Source organism: Alligator sinensis, unplaced genomic scaffold, assembly GCF_000455745.1.
Source record: "Alligator sinensis unplaced genomic scaffold, ASM45574v1 scaffold418_2, whole genome shotgun sequence".
In the NCBI taxonomy this organism is placed as follows: Eukaryota; Metazoa; Chordata; order Crocodylia; family Alligatoridae; genus Alligator; species Alligator sinensis.
In genome coordinates, this window is record NW_005842682.1 from 388,087 (window position 1) to 408,168 (window position 20,082).

Genomic DNA, 20,082 nt, shown 5'->3' on the forward strand with positions numbered 1-20,082 from the left:
ATGCAGAACAGTGAGGAAGAGTGCACAGGATTATTTTTCTAACAAGAAAAAAGTAAGGCTACATTCATGCCAAAGACCAAAATGCAGATTTTGACGCACAAAAATTGACAAGAAATTTCAAGTCTGACATCATTTGGTACAATGAGAAAAAAAAATCCAACATTGCCAAAGCTAATCACTAAAGACATTCCTGTTTATACCAAGATTATATATCTTCCAATGATTATGCAAATACATCCAACTGGCTAGCAGCCACTGTGTCCAAGTATACCAAATTCCAGAGTTAGGATGACCATGTATATTTATGAGACAGAAACTAGCATCCTGGTGCTTGGTAGTAATTGTTTTTCTACAATACTTCATGTTTTTAAAGCACTGCTTATCAAAGCACACAAAAAAGCACAAGGAATATAAAGTAATATTACTGTATAATGACAGCAATTTGGTCAAAATGACTAAGTAAATGTAAAGAGATTGTTTACCTGTAAAGCAGCCACTGTTCTTTGAGATCACATATACATATATATATATATGTAAATGCATATTTCACTTGGTATTACATACACTGCCAGTGCAGTTCAACTGAACTCTCTAGCCAGGAGTGACTACTGGGATGGAACATGCATGTGTCCAAAAGGTATAAAGGATGGAATTGCCACAACCATATCCTGATTTTTTTCAATGCCCCAAGAGCCCACATTTTGAGAACAAGGTAGCAGAAACAAAGGGTAAAATATGCATTAAATATGTAGATTAAAAATGTGATTTTCTATGCAGGTAAGAAATCTTTTTTGAGTGTTAGCCCACATACATCACCCACAGTGGTCCCAAGAAGTGGTCTTATCAGGGGGTGAGCACAAGGAGTTAAGTCAAAGTATTTATTGATGCCAATTTGCTAATGTTGTGAAGCTACTATAGTGCAGTATACTCTTGTTGATTAAGCCAGCATAAGCCCAGAAGTTCTATATAAGTCCCATCCAAATAATGACACAACCTAACACATGGAGGCCATCTACCTGAACAACAGTGAGTGAATATAGCTTCTCTGATTCTTTCAACATACACTATAAAAATGTTGGGGTTTTCCTGAACAGTGTAGTACAAGTACTCTGGAAACCATGGCAATTATTACTGCCACCACTTCCCCAGCACTAAATATCCAAACCTGGGGGAAAAGCCTGCAGGTCAGATGACAGAGCCCCCTACATGCTGGAAAACTCTCAATGAAAAACGCTGACAAAACTTTACAAATACTTTTTGGTCCTGCAACACACTGGAGATCTGCCACTTTGGAGCCAACTTGATTAACTGAGCCTGCTCCACACACGACCTGACACATACTGCGCTGCACTGCATATAGTTGTATAAGCAGTGAAATGCGCATCAGCATGCAGAAAATGGCGGCAGTGTGCTTTTGAACTAAAACGCCTTCGATGTGCTTTAGTTCAAAAGCACGCCACTGCCATTCTCCCAGTGCTGATGTGCAACCTCCCCCTGCCACGAGCAGTCTGGACTCTGTGGCTGGCAGCAGGGGCCTAAGCTTGGGCCATCTGGGACAGGTAGGTGGGAAGCTGCAAGCAGCTGCATTCTGGTCTGCAGAGCCCATACCCAGCTCACTGCCAGTGGCAGGTGCAGACAGCAGGAAAGGGGCTGGGGTATGCTGCCACAAGAAGGGTCGGGCCTCTTTCAACTCCCCCACCACTTCCCTTCTGTACTAGGTACTAGTTCCCCCTCCTGCTTCTCTTGCCCTCCTTCCTGTCTGCCTTGCCACTTTCAAGGGCACAACACTGCTTCCATTCCCACACACCCCCTTCCTTGTTGGACTGCTCCCTGCCCTGTGCTAAATGATAAACAACAGTAAGGTATTACCCGTTATCAATATGCAAACCATTCAATGTTTAAATGTTTAACTATTCACATCCCTAGTTGATACCAAATTCAGAGATATTCAAATCTGTCATACTTGAAGGTGAGATGTACCAGACAACTGAGAGGTGACAAAATATTGGTATTGCAGCAGAAATATATTTTCAAGCTTTTCTTCACAATCATGACAATTACAATTTTTTCTTCAAAGAACGTTAGATTTGAATGTGACTGCAGCAACTGGGACTTAAGAAAACAAAACAGAGAAACACCTCCTAAAAGTTGCTTGAGTGATTCAGTTGGTGATCTAGTGCTCCACTGCTTCTATTGAATTCTGTAAATCAAAGCTAAGAGCACCATTACTATATTTTGCTTTTTATATAGCAACTTTTTAACTATGCATCTCTAAATTTACTGGAGTGATAAGGCAATTTGTATGCATTATTTTTATGCAAAGAATAATCCTGTAAATCAGGATCTGTTAATCATGAGGTAAGAATCTTTTATGAAGATTCTTTTATTATCACAGAAAACTACTGATCAGTATATTTGCATGTCTTCCTGTTTTATAAATACAAATGCTAGTTTGCAACAGCAACATCTTATAACTATCAGGGCATTTTTCAAATTAGGCTTTAGAATTTGGAACTTGAGCTGGGAAAGATACAATGTTTGTTCAAATGCTACATTTCAGTTCTCTAAATTATTCTAGTTTAATAGAAAGCAATAACAGATGTAGCTGGCCACCAAGGGAAGATAAGGGAAATTAACAAATGCTAAGTCATTATTGTCTTTAAAGCAGAAAGTTACTGCTTTACATAGCTTTCAAAAGTTATATTTTGCATTTCCAAATCAAGTTTCAGGGCATTATGACCCCATATTTTACATTGTTCAAGGCTCCAGTTTCCATACAGCAAACTTCTGAAATATACACAGATCAAGCTCAGAAAAAAGTTCCTAACTGTAAGAACAATAGGGAAATGGCCCAAGCTACTTATGAACTTGTGGATTCTCTCACCAGAAATTTTAAAGAGTTTGGCTAAGCAAAATGGCCTTGCATGCTATGATTTGGCAAGCGTGCCAAGGATTGCCAACCCCTGGCCTAGACCATCTACCTAGCACTCACAAAAGTATCAGAAATTAATAGGGTGCAAAATGTACACAATCATTTATGAGCAACAAACATTACAAGATCTAATCTAAATTTAAGATTTCCATGAGTTCTACATGGAAGAAATGAAGGCAGTAGTATCATCACTACTTCACTAGAGAGCATCTCTTACTCTGAAAAAAAATCTTAAGAGCTTTTAAAACAGAGCTATTGATGAATAAATAAAAATTGTATCTACTGTCCCCTTCAATAAATCCACAATCATATCATACAATGTAGGAGTCTAAACTTCAGGTCCTTAACTGTGTGCAACTTTTACAAAATCACACCAAAGAATGAAAGCAGAGCAAAACATTGATACAGAACCAGAGTTAAAGATGCCTCAATTGTTCATTTACATTTTTAAATGTATAAAAATTCAAAAAATTTCAAAATATTAAGTCTGCATTTCCTAAAATTTTTAAATTGGATTAGGTAGTCTTCAACAATTTTTTACATGGGTTCAAGTTAAGAAATTTTTGGTCTAGCTACAGTCTTCCAATAAAGCATCAGGCCACATCTGAAGGGGTGAAGAATGGAGGACAATAATGCTCATGACACTACAAAATCATTAATGCTATTGCTCCTCAGATGCACTGCGGTCAATTACAAAGGCCTTGTCCACACTTTCATTAGTGGAGATCAACAGGAGGAGATGAGGGGGGTGGTGGTCACAGAATCATGAATGGCATATTCACATTATGCACATACTCTTTAGAGGTGCACAGATATATCAGTTGCACATTGGACTGGCACTGATAAAAGGAAAATTAACATTATTGGCTATCGTTTTTTTTTGACCAGTGTAGCTGATAACGACACTGATAAATGACATGTACATGCATGCAGCCAGGCAGCTTGGAGAGCAGTGTCCTGCAGGTATGTCTGTGGGGGGGAAGGGGCATGGGCTAGGGAAGGGATGTGTGTGGAGGACAGATAAAGGCCCCCATAGTGAGGGAGGGAGTGGGGCGGGGGCACAGGCAGGTGCTGCCCAGCCAGGGCAGTGAATGGGACCCTGGGGCTGAGACCAGGACAGAGCCGCAGGCAGCTTGTCCAGGGGGTGTGGGCAGAGATGGGGAGAAGAGGCGGCTCCCTGCCACTGTGCACACCCCCAAGGGAGGTATGGGGGGCATGTGCCCCCCTGGATTTGTGTGCAGGGCAGAGGCAAGCTGCCTGCTGTGGGCTCATAGACCAGGAGCAGTATCAGCCTCTTCCTGGTGGCAGGGCTGGGCTTGGAGCAGGCAAGAGTGAGGTAGGCAGCAGTAGCAGTGCTGCGAGACGTGCTTACAGTGATTTTTGTGGTGGCTACTGTCATAACCCAAAGGTATGATTTTGTGTGTGCTTCGGCACTAGAATTATTCTCGCTAAATTGCAGCTTCCTTGCACGGTGGAGTTTTCTGCTGCAGAGGAGAACCCCGGTGCAAGGGAGAATTTCCCACCAATTTGTAGCTTCCTTTACAGGGTGCATTTCTCAAGTTGCAAGAGAAATGCACGGTGCAAAGGAGTTCCCGCCACCCGCATGCAAATTTGTTCTCCGCTATTGGCTAGTTCTAAATTATTCCCATGTGGCAGCTAACGATTGGCCTGCTAGCCGTATAAGAGGCTTGAGCGGTTTCCGCCCAAGCAGAAGAGGACTCCACATCCATCTTGTGGGGACTCTGGGTACACGGTAGGGTAATAGAAACCCTGTGTGAGAATTCTATTTTGGTGGCGCGCTTGTCCAGGGCATCCGGAGCTCTGTTTCCGTGGAGCCTAGCAAACTCCACGTGATTGTTCGTGTCGTTTTGTTTGTAACTGCAACTCAAGCAAGTTTTCCAGCCTGCATCGCGACCATCTTCGGTGTAAGTAAACAATCTTTAAATCTACCATTACGAGTCCGTGCCTAATTCTAGCGTGTCGCCCGTTCTCTCCGACCCCGCATGCCCGGGCTGCTGGCCACAGCCTGCGCAGAGCACAAAAAAGGGCCCGGCTCACACCCGGCCCGCACAGCTACAAACCCCCCAAATCCCGCCCCCAGCACCGCCCCTGCTCAGGGCATTCTGAGCTATTGCCTTTCCCTTGCAAGCCCTGTGCTGCAGGGCAGCAGGCAGGGGATGTGTGGCCAGCACAGGGCTCCTGAGGGAAAGGCAGCAGAGCAGAGGATCCCAAGGAGGGCCAGCGCTGGAACGGGAGACTTGGGGAGGGAGGGCTATATCCACCCCAAAATTCACCCTAGCCCCCCCTCTCAGCACCACTCCAGTCACTGCCACCCACCCCATGCCACTGAGGCCCCCGCAACTCCGAGCCTAGCCCTGGCCCAGCCCCGCACTGGGAAAAGGCTGGCACTGCCCCTATCCCCAAGCCCACAGTGGGCAGCCCACCTCCAACATGTGCACAAATCCCAGGGGGCAGGAGGAAGGGGCACATGCCCCCCCATGGGGGTGTCTGCAGTGGCAGGGAGCCACACCCTCCCTACTCCCCTTGGACAAGCCGCCCATGGTTCCATCCCACTCCCGGCTCCAGGGTCCCATTCACCACCCTGGCTGGGCAGTGCCTTCGCATGCCCCACTCCCTCCCTCATCATGGAGTCTTGAGCTGCGCTCCCATGCCCCTTCCCTCCTCCATACCCCATCCCCACCCCAGAGACACAGGGCACTGCTCTCTAAGCTGCTAGGCTGCATTGCTGTAAATCAGCTATTGGGTAGGTATCAGCTGATACGGCTGGTTAATAATCGGCTACCAGTATCAGCCAAGAAAATCTTTATCGGTGCACCCCTAGTTCTCTTCTTTATGACACAGTTCTCTTCTTTATGACACTTATGACCCCTAATTCTCTTCTTTCATGAAATTTATTATTCTGCACCCAAGACAAGCCAACATAGAAGCGACTTCGGAAACGCCAACATAGGTACATAAAGGGCTGTCAAAGAGCTCCCTCTTTCACTCCGTCTCAACTATCTGTCCAATTATTCTTCTATATGACCCTCACTGTTTAACCGATTACCTTCTAGTCATGAGGCAGTAGTAGATTTGTTGAACTGCCCAAGTCTGACCTGTTACTGATAAAAAAAAAAAAAAATTCTTCAGTTTCAGATAATGAGCAATTACTACAACTTAGCACTCAACTGCCATGTAGTTGATTTGCAGGTTGGTTTAGCTGCTCTTTATATATCTGAATAAATTCAGAATGTTTGAGCCAAAGAATTTGTTTTGTTTTGTGGCAAGATCAAGCCAAGAAGAACGTTAGGAATACTTTTTTTCCTATTTTATACAAAGTTTGTTTTTGGTGTGTTTGCACTTCTAGGCCCCACAGTATTAGGGCCTGCTTGTGCCAGATTCTGTACAAACAAGGAAGTCATTGTCTTTTCCCTGAACAGCTTTTTAGTAATCACTTGGGGGTGAAACTAAACAGGCAAAAAGCAAAAAAGAAAAGACAGAAACAAGGTGAAGGCAAGAAGTAGTAAACAGCCACGTATTAACTTCCTGGTTTACGAGAACTTATATTCTATTTTTAATTTAAGTAATAAGCAATCTCTACTTTAACCAATCTACTCTAAGCCAAAAATACATATGTGCATATTGTTGGTGTGCCAAAACATCCTAGTCACTTCCTAACTTAAAATCAGACTATACTATTCCTTTCCCAGTACTTCCAATATCATTCAATAGCTTGCAAAATTCTCTCATAAACACTTTTGTCCCTCATCTGAAGTAATAAGTTTTATACAACTTCCCTGAACTCATCAGCAAAGTCCCAATCCCTCCACCGAGAAGTATGTTTGCTGTGCTGCCTACACTGAACCGAGCTAAATTTTATATGTATAGATTATATCAGGGGTTTTCAATCTTTTTGGGTCAGTGCACCCCCAGTAGCTGGACACAAAGCAGTGTACCCCTGGTAGCAGAACAGGGAGAGGGGTGGCACGTGGCTGAACGCAGAGCAGGCAACCTTCCCCTGCCACCTGCGTCCAGCTGGGCGGGCAGCGCCTGCACAGGATGGTGTGTGGGCACTCCGCCCCTACCTGCCTGTACCCCCTAGGGCCTTCTCACATACTCCCCAGTTGACAACCACTGGATTATATGCATTATCTTTAATTAATCCACTGACCTGTACACTAGTCACTTGTCTTAAACTGAGAGCTTCCCTACTCCTTGAACATCATAGTATCTCTAGAAAATTAACTCATTATGGTCTGAACATTAGTAGCAGAATACATACCTTGCCTTGCTGCATAGAACAATCCACACATCCCACTTGAATATTTCCATGTTTTGCTCCAGGGATTATTTGTAATCTTTCAAAATCAGTTCCCAGTACCACAATATCACATCCTGATGCATAAACCTACAAAAAGAAAAACAGAATGAGTTACATCAAACCTAAAGTTACTTCAGAATTCAGTGGTGAGTCTATTACAAACGAGCAGGATAGTTTAGGTATCCCCATTAAGATCTAGCTCTAAAGAGGCTATCCTTGATTCATCGTCATTTATATAGACTTACAATCATCATAGTGACCATGAGAGTATCTCTGGCCCAAGGAACTTATTCTAACATAGAAGCAGAACTCAATTTAGAACAGTCAAGACATAAGCAGGAGGACACTGAAAGCAACATATGACAATTTTTAGGAGGGGATTTTTTTCTTTGTTAAAAAAAATAAAAAAGGAAAAGGTTGCAGAACAAACACAAACTGAGGGACCAACTAGAAAAGAGGACGCAGAAAAACAAGCAGAGATGGGAGATGTGAAAAGCCTTTAAAAGGAAGGCAAGCTTTCTTTGGGTAGATGTGATATCACATCTACCCAAAGAAGCCTGCCTGTCGATGGCCTTAGACCAAGACGGCTACAACCAAAACCCCTTTAAAATGAAGGTTTGTTTTAATATAGGTGAAGGAAAGGAACAAAGACGTCAGAGAAAGATACCACAGAAAAACCTTGGTATTTTGCAGAGTAGCTTCCTCCCTAAAAAGATGAGGATTTGAAAAGAAACCCAGGGGTATGCAGAGCTGCAGTTAACCATTATGCAGAACAGCTTAAGTGTGCCAGCTGATTGTGCTGGCCATAGGAAACACACAGGGGGGCACATGCACCCCCTGAGAGCACTGGTACCCCCCACCCCGACAACAAGCGCTCCAGCTGGAAGGGGAGCACAGAGAGCGCTCGTGCCCCCCCTGAATTTGGCTCCGCTGCTGGCTGGCCACCGGGGGACCACCCCCCTGATCATGCCCTGCTGGTGCCCCCACAGACTCGGGAGGCACCAGTTGCCCATGGTGCTGGCTTTTATTTTAACGAGGAGCTCCAGCTGAGTGAGGAAGCAATACTCTTTGAAGTAAAAGCTGCAACAAGGATCATAGGAAAGTAGGGATGGGAAGGTCCTCACAAGATCATGTAGTCCAGAGGTTCTCAAACTGTGGTCCAGAGACCACCACTGGTCTGTGAGCTCCATTCAGGTGGTCCACAGAAAGGCTGCTGAACAATTGAGAATATCTGTACTTGTAAGGTAAGACTACTGATATTAACATATGAGTTGTGCGCTTTGATTTGGAGAACACCAAAAAAAAAAGTTTAAGTGGTCCACTGAGACCCTCAGCAATTTTCAAGTGGACCATGAAAAAAATGTTTGAGAACCACTAATCTAGTCCAGTCCTCTGCTCAAGACAGGATCGTGCCTAACTAAACCATCCCAGCCAAATGTCTGTCGGACCCACTTTAGAAAAGTATTTGAAGAATGTTATCAAATGCCTGCTTAGTCTCCTCTTCCTCAGACTAAATAACCCTAGTTCTTTCAGCCTTCCTTCATATATCTTGCCTTCAAGGCCCCTTATCATTTTTGTTACGCTGCGCTGGATTCTTTCCAAACTGTCCATGTCCTTTTTCAAGTGTGACACCCAAAACTGGACACTGTATTCCAGGTGAAGCCTCACCAGTGCTGATTAGAGAAGAAGAATCACTTTGCTTGATTTACAAATGACACGTCTGTCAATACAACCCAGTAGCTGTTGGCTCTTTTTGCAACAAGAGCACACGGTTAGCTCATATTCAGCTTATGCTTCAGCATAACCCCCAGGTCCTTCTCTGCAGTATTGCAACCAACCCAATCATTCCCCAATCTGTATTTGTGCATGCATTTCATCCCAAATGAAGCACTTGTCCTTGCTAAATTTCATCTGATTGACTGTGGACCATTTTCTCCAGTTTATCCAGGTCAATCTGAGTACCAGCTCTGTTCTTCAAAGTGTTCACAATTCTACTAACTTTTCCAGGTACAGAGGTGAGGCTAACTGGTCTGTAGTTCCCCAGATCTTCCTTCTTCCCTTTCTCAAAGATGGGCACTATAGTTGCCTTTTTCCAGTCATCCAGAATCCCATAAAACCTCCACAAATTCTCACAAAGGATACCCAGTAGCTGCAAAATTACCTCAACCAATTACTTCAGTACCCTCTGGTGCATCCCATCTGACCCTGCAAACTTGAAAGCATCTAGCTTCTCCTAGTAACCCCTAACTTGTTCTACCATTATTCTAGACTAGTGGTTTTCAACCTTTTTTTTCCCTATTTGCAGACCTGTACATGAACGGTGCGTACCCCCAGTGGCTGCGGGGCACAGCTGTGCTGGCAGTGGCATCAGGACGGAGGCAGGGAGCCCAGCAGCAGTGAGTGGGGAGCTCCTGCAGATGCTGCCAGCACTGTCAGCAGTGGCGGGGGCGGGTGGTGATGAGTGCCAACCAGGGGCCAGCAACCACCTGCAAGCGCCGCTCGCAGCGGCGGTGGCCTGAGGCAATTGTGGACTACCTGCAGACGACGCCGGCACCACCAGCGGCGGGGTGGCAAGCGGAGACCACCTGCAGGCACCGCTGACTGTGTCGGCAGCACCTTTTTGCAGGGGTATACTGTCACGCTCAGGGGGTGCATGTTCATCCACGTGCACCCCCTACACATCACCCCTGGGCCCATAAAAATATCAAATGGAGGTGCGGACTACTCTGAATTTTAAGTGTGGGTATTCGCACACTTTTGATCACAGTTATCTGTCACAGACCCCTTGGGCATAGTCAGCAGATCCCCAAGGGTCCACAGACTTCAGGGTGTAAACTAATATTCTCAGCTGTTTGTCTCCTTCCCTATCTCTGCTGCCAGCTACATTAATCAGCTGGTAACTACCCCTGTTTGTGAAGTCTGAAGCAAAAATGGTCTTAAATACTTCAGATTTCTTTGCATTGTCCGTGACCAGATTGCCTTCCTCATTCCATAAAGGGACCTATGGAATTTCTGGTCTTCCTCTTACTTTTGAGATACCCGAAGAATACCTTTTCATTGCCTTTTATGTCCCTTGCTGCATCTCAAAGGGCTCATCCTTAATTCAGCAACCCAAAACAAACTAGGAAGGGGTTGTAAACCAGCAGGATAAACGCACTCTCAGTTCTACTGCATGTGGATTGTTACAGAAAAATGAGATGCTGGAATAAGAAGAAATGGGATGTACAGAGCAAGAATGCATGCCTGCTGTGACCAGGACACGAACCAAGTTTCCATCAAGACGATGGATCCATGAGGATGGTGAAGAATTAAAAAGGAATTCTGAAACAGAGAAAAAGCAAAAACGAACAAAGTACTTGCAAGCATCTGTGACAGGCAAGATACAGAAAGAAAATGGAGTAGGATTTAATTATAAAAGGCATGGGACAAAAGGTATGGACAGGCATCATATTCCACTCTCCTGCTAGAAACTGGAAGTGTACAGTTTCTCCTGCAGGAAACATGCTGATCCTGGGAGAAAGATGTTCTCCTTACCTTCCCCAGGCTGGGGTCACTTCAGTCTAGAAAGGTGCAGGGAGCAGGTACTGCTGGACTCCTGGTCTTGGGGAGGGGTGGAAGTATGGAAAGGATCCCCAGGTGATTCCAGTCTGGGGGGGGATGTACAGGGAACATTTCCTCACTGCCCAGCTCCTCCCAGACTAGAGTGAAACAGCAGCTGCTCCACACATCTTCCCCAGACCAGGGTGAAATGTGTCTCTCAGGAAAAAATTTCTACCCACAGTAGCAATGAACACCTGTCTATTGCCAATGTTTCAGACCTGCTATGTCTACAGTATTGAAGCCAGGACTTATCTCCAACAGATTTTTTTTTTACCTTGAATTAAGTTACTATCTCAAATTAGATCGCAGTTTAAATGTATGTAAAGACTAGGTAGGGACTGCATGCCAATTTGATTCAAGCTGCAACTGTTTCTTTTCTACTAACTTAACCTTTAGAAAAAATTATGAAGATTAAATTGGAGAGAATAAAGGAGATAAAAACTTGGGAATCAAGACAGCCTTAAGAGAAAGATTAAGTGAAATCATGCAGGAATAGCTACATAGAAAGTACAGAATTTGAGAGGAAGCCAACAACTGAAATGAAAGGGAGAGGCTGGAGTGTTAAGAGAACCATGAGAATATGGGAGTGGATAGAAGTAGACTGTCACAGGATAAATGTTTTTAACCTACAACAAATATAAGTGCAAAGACATACACAGACCCTAATCCATGACAAAAACAGCCAAAAAAACCCCACCACAAAAAAACTGACCAGGAGGAAAACAGTACTGTTTCATTCCAGGTCATCTCAAAGGATGTCTGCACATTTGTGACACTACAGTCTCTTAGGACGAGTGGCCAGGGTGGCCCTCCAAGTATCCCACAAGACAGCACATGCCCACCCTTCCCATTCACTCTGGCACTTGGACCAAAAATCTACTACCCAGGGATGACAGGTCACAGATGGCTTCACACATCTACTTATTCAACCCAAGGAAGCCTCCTAGCCCTAAAAGGCCTACAGACTGGCCAAGACCAGCCAAGACCTCCATGGAATGAGGGAAGAATAACAGCAGTTCTACAGCCCAAAAACACCTTCCTGTACATAGCTGCCCACAAATCCAAATCAGCATAGACTGAAAAGCGAGTATAATTATCTAGAATGATTCCCTTCTCATGCTAATTTAAAGAGGAAAAAAAAAACCACAAACCATAATCATGCTTGCTTTGATCTATTAATGCCCCATATTAAACTTACAAAGAAGAATAAATATTGAGGCCCTTCCCCTGCCTCCAAACATTTTCATGCCAAATGCCTTCTTTTAGGGAACCTCTACTGCTTTATTAGCAATGGACTACAACATTTGTCGGGTAACTTAAGATTGGAGCAAAAGCCAACCCCATGGCCATGAGCCACCCTCCAGTGTGCTAACCTTACTCCTTGAAAGCTAGTAAGTCTAGGATTCAGCCTATTCATGTAAGAAAGTGGAGGCATAGGAATAAGAATCCTGCAAAATAGCTCAGAGAATTGGAAATACAACATGAAAATTTCTTAGAGGGGACAGAAGGGTGCAGAACATTGCCTGCATCACTCTGCTGAGAATGAGATGTAATATTTCAGAAGTGCTTTTAGAAAAAGTGTAATACACTGGAAAAAATATTTTAAAAATGTTAAGAATGCATGTAGAAATAGTTTACTGAGGCAAAACTAGAACAGCAAAGGCATTTCCAGAATTTGGCAAGAGGTAAGGTCTACTTCAAAGAAAATACAGTAGTAACCAATTATTTCAAAATAAATAAGAGACTTCTTCCCCAAATCCACTTGTAGCTTAATCCCGGTGATGTGCTTGTGTGCCCCTTGTAGTAGTAAACGTCCTCTTCTAGGGCAGGGTTTGACAACCTGTGGACCGAATACAACCTGTGAAGTCACTGGATCGGGCCCATGGATAAGGAGCTTCAGTGCTGGCCCCCTTCCTCCCTGGCTATAGCAAAGAAGTGATGGTAATGGGTGTTTCCCCCTATGACGCAGCAGACAAAAGCAGCAGTAGCAATCAAATCCTAGGACCCACCTGTTTGCCTCTGATCCGAGCTGGATCATTCCAGCCCACAGCCTGATAAGGTTGCCCACTGCTGTTCAAGGAAGTGAGTACCTTGCATCCTTGTATGCTTCCTCTCAAGGATATAAAAGCTTGGAGCAACCCCAACATATAGCCCTTGATGCCAAGTCAGAACAACCCGTGTCTGAAGTGCTACATGGCTTATACCAGAATTCAGTGGTCCTGAAATTATGGCCCATGAAGCAGAACCAACCCTTCAAGTGATTTCATCCAGCCTGTGTGGCTCAGAAGTTGGCTACAATTCAGAAATGGGGGAAGCAGCAGCCAGATTACAAACATATTGGCAGCAATTTGGCAGCTGCGGGAAATCAATAGCAGCAGCCTGTATTCAGACTAAACTGTGTTATTTTGGCCTGCCACTCCTACATGGTTACTGACCTCTGCCATAGTTAATACTTTAATTTTATAGTCCTCAACCTCCCCCCAGTAAATATATAATAGTTCCAAAGGAAATAGCAATTTGTTTAAACTGCAGAAACCAGGATTTTCACTAAATTTCTGCACCTAGGTCACCAGGGTTTTAATCAGTAGTGCTTAATTTTGGGGTGCTGGAAGAGGGATGCAAACACTTGCACATTTGCAATCAAACTTCCTTGTCATGCAGCCCCATTTCCATTTCAAGCCCATCTGTAGTAACTGAATTTCTATGGATCCAAAACCCCACTTCTAAGTGCTACAACTCATGAAGGGAAGCTTCAGACTTGGAAATGATTTGAGGTAAGAAAGGTGGTGAACCATAAGTTTGCATGTGTCCAGCACCCCACCTACAAGACCTACTATTCCCCACCCTATACTAGGCTCCTCACAATAGAAATCATATCCTTCCTCCAATGACTGTTTCTAAGAGACCACAGAGGCAGTTAGTTAGCACTAACATCTGCAGCATTATCATAAGCTCCAAGTCTGCTCCAAGACACTGATATTACCTCTTCAACCCCAACTACCTTGTTACAAAAGAAAAAAAAAAAAAAAGAGTGGGGGCCTATATTAGATCTTGATCTTGAGTTCCTCAGTGTGCACATATGTTGCGCTAAATTTCACAGTGATTTATTTGTATTTTAAACTGTCTGACAACAGGCCTATCTAACTTCTGAGCAGCCAGGGGCTGCAAGAAACTTGTCACATGAGCCACTTGCTGCAGGGGTTCCCTAGAATACCCACAACATGGCTAGCGCAGCCCGCCCACATCACACAAGCAGCTCAAGTTCATATCTAACTTCTGAAGGTCTTTTGTTCCAGTGTTCACAGACAAATAATCCCAAAGCAAGCCATATAATTATCCAAAACATACAATGGGGTACAGGTTTTATATGTGCACAAAAAATAACTTTCAGGCCCCTGCAGATGGGACAGCATTCCAAATATTTCTTTAAAAGTCTGACGATGCCATTTTGACTCAAATAAACTCTTTTTCTAACTTGACTAAATAGTGTCTTTAGACAGTCCGTGCGAGACAAAAATATATATGGAAATTCAAGGTAAAAATATTGTGTAATGACAAAAGGGAGAATGAAGTAAAAATTTGCATGGGAGTTGCTATTATGACCAGAGAATGTCATTTTAGAGCTTTATAATAGGTACTGTTCTAGTTCTGTTGACTCAAAAGCACAGCTTTTTGTTTTCTGAAGCCTCATCCGGTTCAACCACATGAAATTCAACAGTGTTTCAAGAATGAATTGTTTAATGTGTTTTTAAGTACTGTTGACAAATGAATTAAGAATTTTATTAGTGTGTGACCAAGTTAAATGTAGTTTTCTACTTCAGAGCAGTCTATCATCAGAAACAGGTGCACATTTCAAGGTGGCACTGGAATGCCACTTCAAAGTTTGGAGCAAAAATAGTATTAAAGCACTTCATTTAGAATATATTCCTGATCATAAACTGCTTTGGAACCAGCTTTTAAGCCTGTGCCCGTTTTGAGTTTGTACTTAAAAGGCTCCCACCGATCATCCCAGACGCAAATGGGTACCATGGTTCTGGGCTGTGGAAGTAGTCATTGCATTGTATAGAACTAGCTGAAGAAACTGTGGACCACTTAACCCTTGTTTGCAATGTCCTTCATGTCCTTATTCTTGTGGGAGGAGCTATGTTTTCTATGGTTCTACTGAACCGAACTGTGGATATGTGAAGAGGGAAGGAGAAACAATACAGGTAAACAACCTGGAAGTGGGTTGCTGACCCTACTGCCTTAGATAGCCAAGTCAGCTCCCTTCTCAGTTTCTCAGGTCAGCTCTATTCACAAAACAGGTCTTGAATCCACAGCAAAAACATAAAACAAAAGCCTACCCTTTCTGGATGCTAGGAGGGGTAACTTGTGCTCTGGACTTCTCAGCACAGCAGCCCACCCTATCTTCTCCAAACACTCATCTCCTGGAGCTCTTAACTCTCTTTGTGGCTTCCTAGAAAGTCATTAGGGCTGGAAGAGACTTCCCAAGATCATCTAGCCCAGCCCCCTACTCAAGAACGTTTCTTCCCTGACTAAACCACCCCAACCAAGTGTCTGTCTAAAATGAACTAACTTCCACGTTCCCGTTAGGACAATTACTAAGTCAGATATTGTTCTGAAATGTCTACAGTGGGCATGGGCGAGACTATGAACTAGACTAAAGAGTAAAGCTATGCCTGAAAGCAAATTCCTTCCTCCTGAATCTCTATTTCTGCAACCTATTAAATTAAGCCAGTGATCCATTATAACCACACTTTCAAACTGTATTTTGATGGAATTTTATTTTGCCCTTGAGCCAGCTTGCTAAAATCCTCTTGGATGCATTGTCACTTACAGGTTGTGGGTGGCTGTTTCATAAGATTCTGAGACTAGGGGGGGGGGAAGGAGAGAGTAGTCTTTCAATTCACCTTTAAAATGTCCTAGGGTAGTTGTGAAGTAATCATCTCTGTACAATGACACAAGCAGATACTGTTGACATTATCATGCTCTTGGAATGTTTATTAAACAACTTTTTGGTCACTTAGTTCACAAACAAACAAGGCAAAACTAGTTCAGACTGCAGAAAGAAAGATTTTACTAGCTAGTGCCATAACAACATTTCCAAATTTAGAAAGTGAAAGATCTTTTTATAGTTGTTAAGAAAGAAGGAAGTTAGTTTGCATATGGTAACTGGGTTTCCACCTAAATGCTATGGCCTTCTTTTCCAGACCTCAGCTCTTATCCCTGAATCCTATTATTTCTTTGGAAAGGATTAGCAAATGTTTTCCTTTTAAGATAACACTAATGCAGTTTTACAGATCTGGTAATGGAAGATAATACAGCCAACAACTTGAACTGCTGCAACGTTCTCATTTCTTCCTTGACCTAAGCCACTCTCTAAAAATAAACAAAGTAATTGTTGCAACTAGGTTCTTTATACATAAATCAGGAACATCTCACTTAGGTTATCTAATCTTGGTACAGATATTTGGTATTTTAATATTATACAAACTATCTGATGCACCTACTGCTAACTAGCAAGACGATGTAGAATTCAGTGCTGAAACCAGAGAGGCTCAGAATGGACAGGGTGGGAAGGGAGGAACATGAGAGAGAGCAAGCGCCAGAGCATGTGTGCGTCTTAAACCAGATACACATCCCTAGAATTCTGGACTGTTCTTTAAAATAAAAAAGCATCCAAACTAAGACAGACAGTATTTGTTTATGGTGACCCCAGCTGCATCACTAATACCACTCAGGACAAGCCAAGATATCCAAGATATCTATAGAAACACTCACTACTGGATGCCTCGCAAATTCTTCCCCCTGCCCCTTCAATTTTACTTCCATGACATCCCACAGTTGATAGTTCACTGTATGATCTGGAGTAAGTTCTAAAAACACCTATGATCCTTTTATAATCCACTTGGGTTCCAAAAAAAAGTGTTATGGGGTTGCAGTAGAGATGAGAATGTGAAATCCAATTTCATATCTGCACTCAAGTCATGATGCACAAAATAAAAGGCTCTCTTAAATACATTAGCTTGGGATCAGGTTGGCAGACCATTCTCATAAGAGCATCAAAAGAATCATTATGTCAAGCCAGGCATTGTCTCCCCCTGATTTAGTCCTTACATGTATTACTAATGATTTTATATGCCAGTAAAACTAAGCTGCATTCATTAACAGAAGTCTAAAAATATAGGTTTCTGAGATGAGGAATATTCTATTCTCTCCACACATAACACCTGTTATTTCAAGTAAAATAAAAAAGGTACATCTCAGTGTACCTGAACAAAGAACAAAAGCATTATAGCATTTGAAAAAAGGAAACACTGATTTCCCTATGGCATAAAAAGCCTATTTCTATTTCCTGACTGAACAGATAGACTCTTAAACTTCTCACTAGCCAAAGGCTAAATACTGCTTGTACTGAATTACAGATAAGCTGCAGAGCAAGATATGGATAGAAAAGCTAAACATTTATCTAACAAGTCATTCTACAAATGCAAAAAAAACGTGTTAATTTCCAGAGCCTGGTCCTAGTCGGGGAGAAGGAAGACCAGTATCCAGAATGCAAGTAGTTATTTTTTAAATGGTTTTCATTGCCCACATTTAATTATATGCATGCTTTGCATTTGTGTTTTCACCCGTTACTCAATGGTTGATGCAAACATAAATATTTACCAATATTTTATTGTAAATATAAATTATTTCCATAGCTTGTTAAACTTATGTCCTACTACACATCATTTAATATATGCATGCCTTTAAAGACGTGACAAAACCTATTATGATGCTTTAAAAAAAAAGAACTCAGACTTCATAGGCTTGATTTACATTTTCTTTTAAAAAATAACATTACAGTATTTACAATTTGAAGGTTTTGATAAGGAAACCAAATATCAAAACATACTAAAACTGATTAAATGTATCTAAATTAGATGCAAGCAGCATGTTTGGCATGAAGGAAACTCAAACCAATCAACTGAAGGAAATCACTGACTAAGCACATAACACCAGAGCTTGCTGAATAGTATACCAGCTTTTGACAGCTTTAGCCTCTGCTGCAGATTCAGACAAAACAAAACTAAATTTTCTTCATTTCAGCATTTCATTTAACATCATTCAATAACCATTTCATTCAAAATTAAAGAGCAATTGGCAACTGAACACCCCCCACCCTGGAAAACTTACTTTCCTTCTTCCAATTTATAACTGAAACTATGTCTAAGAGATGGAGATCTAATTGAATTAATTTTATTCAAATTTCCATCCAAAATCAGCTTGACAAAAATCATGAGTAAAAATTTAATCAAACAGGAAACAAGAAATGCCACATACCATTTTGCAAACGTAAAAAACATATGTTTAGTCAGTTTTTAAGTCAAGCTACATAACTGCTTGAGTTTTTATACCATATGATTCCAGTCTGTCTCGATGGTTTCCAAATAATGAGTCTCAATCTTTCTTTAAAATAATAAACTAAAAAAAGACTAACTATTTAAATCAATCTACCCTGCCACCAATTTTCTGTTGAAGTCATCTTTCCAATAATGAGAAAGAAAATGGAAAGTGAACATTTGTTCCAATAAGTCCCTAGTACTAGTTAAGAAAAATATGTACTGTAGTATGCATATTAAGCCATATAGCAGTTTTCACTTTCCCCAACATCTCCATTAGCGACTAAAACTCACAAGTCTGTCCCAACCGTTACTGTTTAAACATTTTTTGTAGGTTGTAGGATCAGTGACTGACATCATAAGTTCCCACAGTACCAAAACTTTTCAGAAGACTTAGTCACTAAAGGAGAGGTGAATTTGGAAATATCTGCAAAGCCATTTAACACAGTTTGGACAGTTACAAAAGTACTGATTATTCATTTTAAGGTTAAAAAAATTAAACAACGCTCTAATATCAACTATTACAGAAGTATCCAGGCCACATAGTTTTAAACTCAAATACTGCAGATTTGATAAAGATAACAAGTAGACAACAAAGAAAGCTGAATGCTAGAGTAGTGATTGTTTAAAATATACACCACTTTATTTGTGGCTCTATAAAAAAAACAGTAGTAACAATAATAACTATCTTCCGATTGAAATGGAATACTACAATCTTACTTGAACTATAGTTAAAATATCAAATATACATTAGGCACAGCATCTCAAAGAGTTAGCAGTGACATTTTGAATTTATTTCTGAGATATTATTTTCTATAACTACCTATCCCTCAATTATGAATCATTATTGTAGGTCAGACTTTCCTTAACATTCTTAGAATATCCTCCCCTTCCCATCAAAATAGTTTATTATTGAAATGACTTTGTCTTAAAATCACAGCCTTTTAAGGAAATACCGAACACCAAACATTTTTATGTGGTGTTTTTTTTTATTAACTCTCAATTAAAGTGCAACTACATACAGCTCTCCACTGTTGTTCTGCAGCCTCCAATTTGATGTACTTCACATTTACAGAATTGCACAGCTGATCTAGTGATACAGATACTGCATCTGGAGTATGCAAACCTGGATGCTTAAACAGAGGCAAGTGCCAAGGACCGCTACAAAAAGCCTCTGCCAAAATTCGAGAGAGAGAGAGAACATGGAAGACATCTGAAAGTAGTAAACTTAAGCATCTCAGAAAGAGAAAAATCATAGTTCATGAATTCCTCCCAAAAAAGAGAGCGTGTGCGCCCTAGAAACGGAATGCATTATTGACATGGATTTATTCTGGTTTCAGCCAAACTAATACACTATGCTGCCCAACTGCATTCAAACTGAAAAAATAAATTACACACATTCAGTCTCAAGTGTCTATTAATTTCCTATGATACTTTTCATCAGCCAACAGATATTTCAGAGTGTGCATGTCATAAAAGATTTCTTGGGTCACACAGATATCTATACTTGCTAAACATGTCGTTGGACCTATTTTACCAGTATGAAATTCTTTCCAAAACATGGTTTTCTTTAAATCTACTCTCCACCAACCCTTAAGAAATGCCTTTTGTTAGGAAATAAAGAAATAGTACCTGTTCTGCCACCAATCTGTCATGAGAAGGGAAACGTTATAAGGATTCATAAATCTGAATTGCAGTCCATAAAGCACTTATCCAAAATATTATTACATGCACTTCATTGCCTTTTTTATACTTTTCTGCCAGTTTTAAGGGTGGGAAAAAGGGGGGAGGGGGAGAAAGGAGTTGGCAGTGCTCGCTTTTCATGTTATTTTAAATCAAGAAGA

The 20,082-nt window shown here is 41.8% G+C and overlaps 1 protein-coding gene across 14 annotated transcripts in view; it reads right to left on the reverse strand.

The window, feature by feature from the left end:
* The window catches only part of DMXL1 (Dmx like 1), a 116,712-nt gene extending 109,377 nt beyond the window's left edge, over positions 1 to 7,335 (reverse strand). For all 14 annotated transcript variants that reach the window (XM_025215890.1, XM_014524852.2, XM_025215882.1 and 11 more), the window contains exon 1: positions 7,215 to 7,335. In XM_025215890.1, coding sequence (XP_025071675.1) covers positions 7,215 to 7,229 — 15 coding nt within the window. In that variant the 5' untranslated portion in view covers positions 7,230 to 7,335. The remainder of the gene's footprint in view (positions 1 to 7,214) is intronic.
* Positions 7,336 to 20,082: the final 12,747 nt, after the last annotated feature.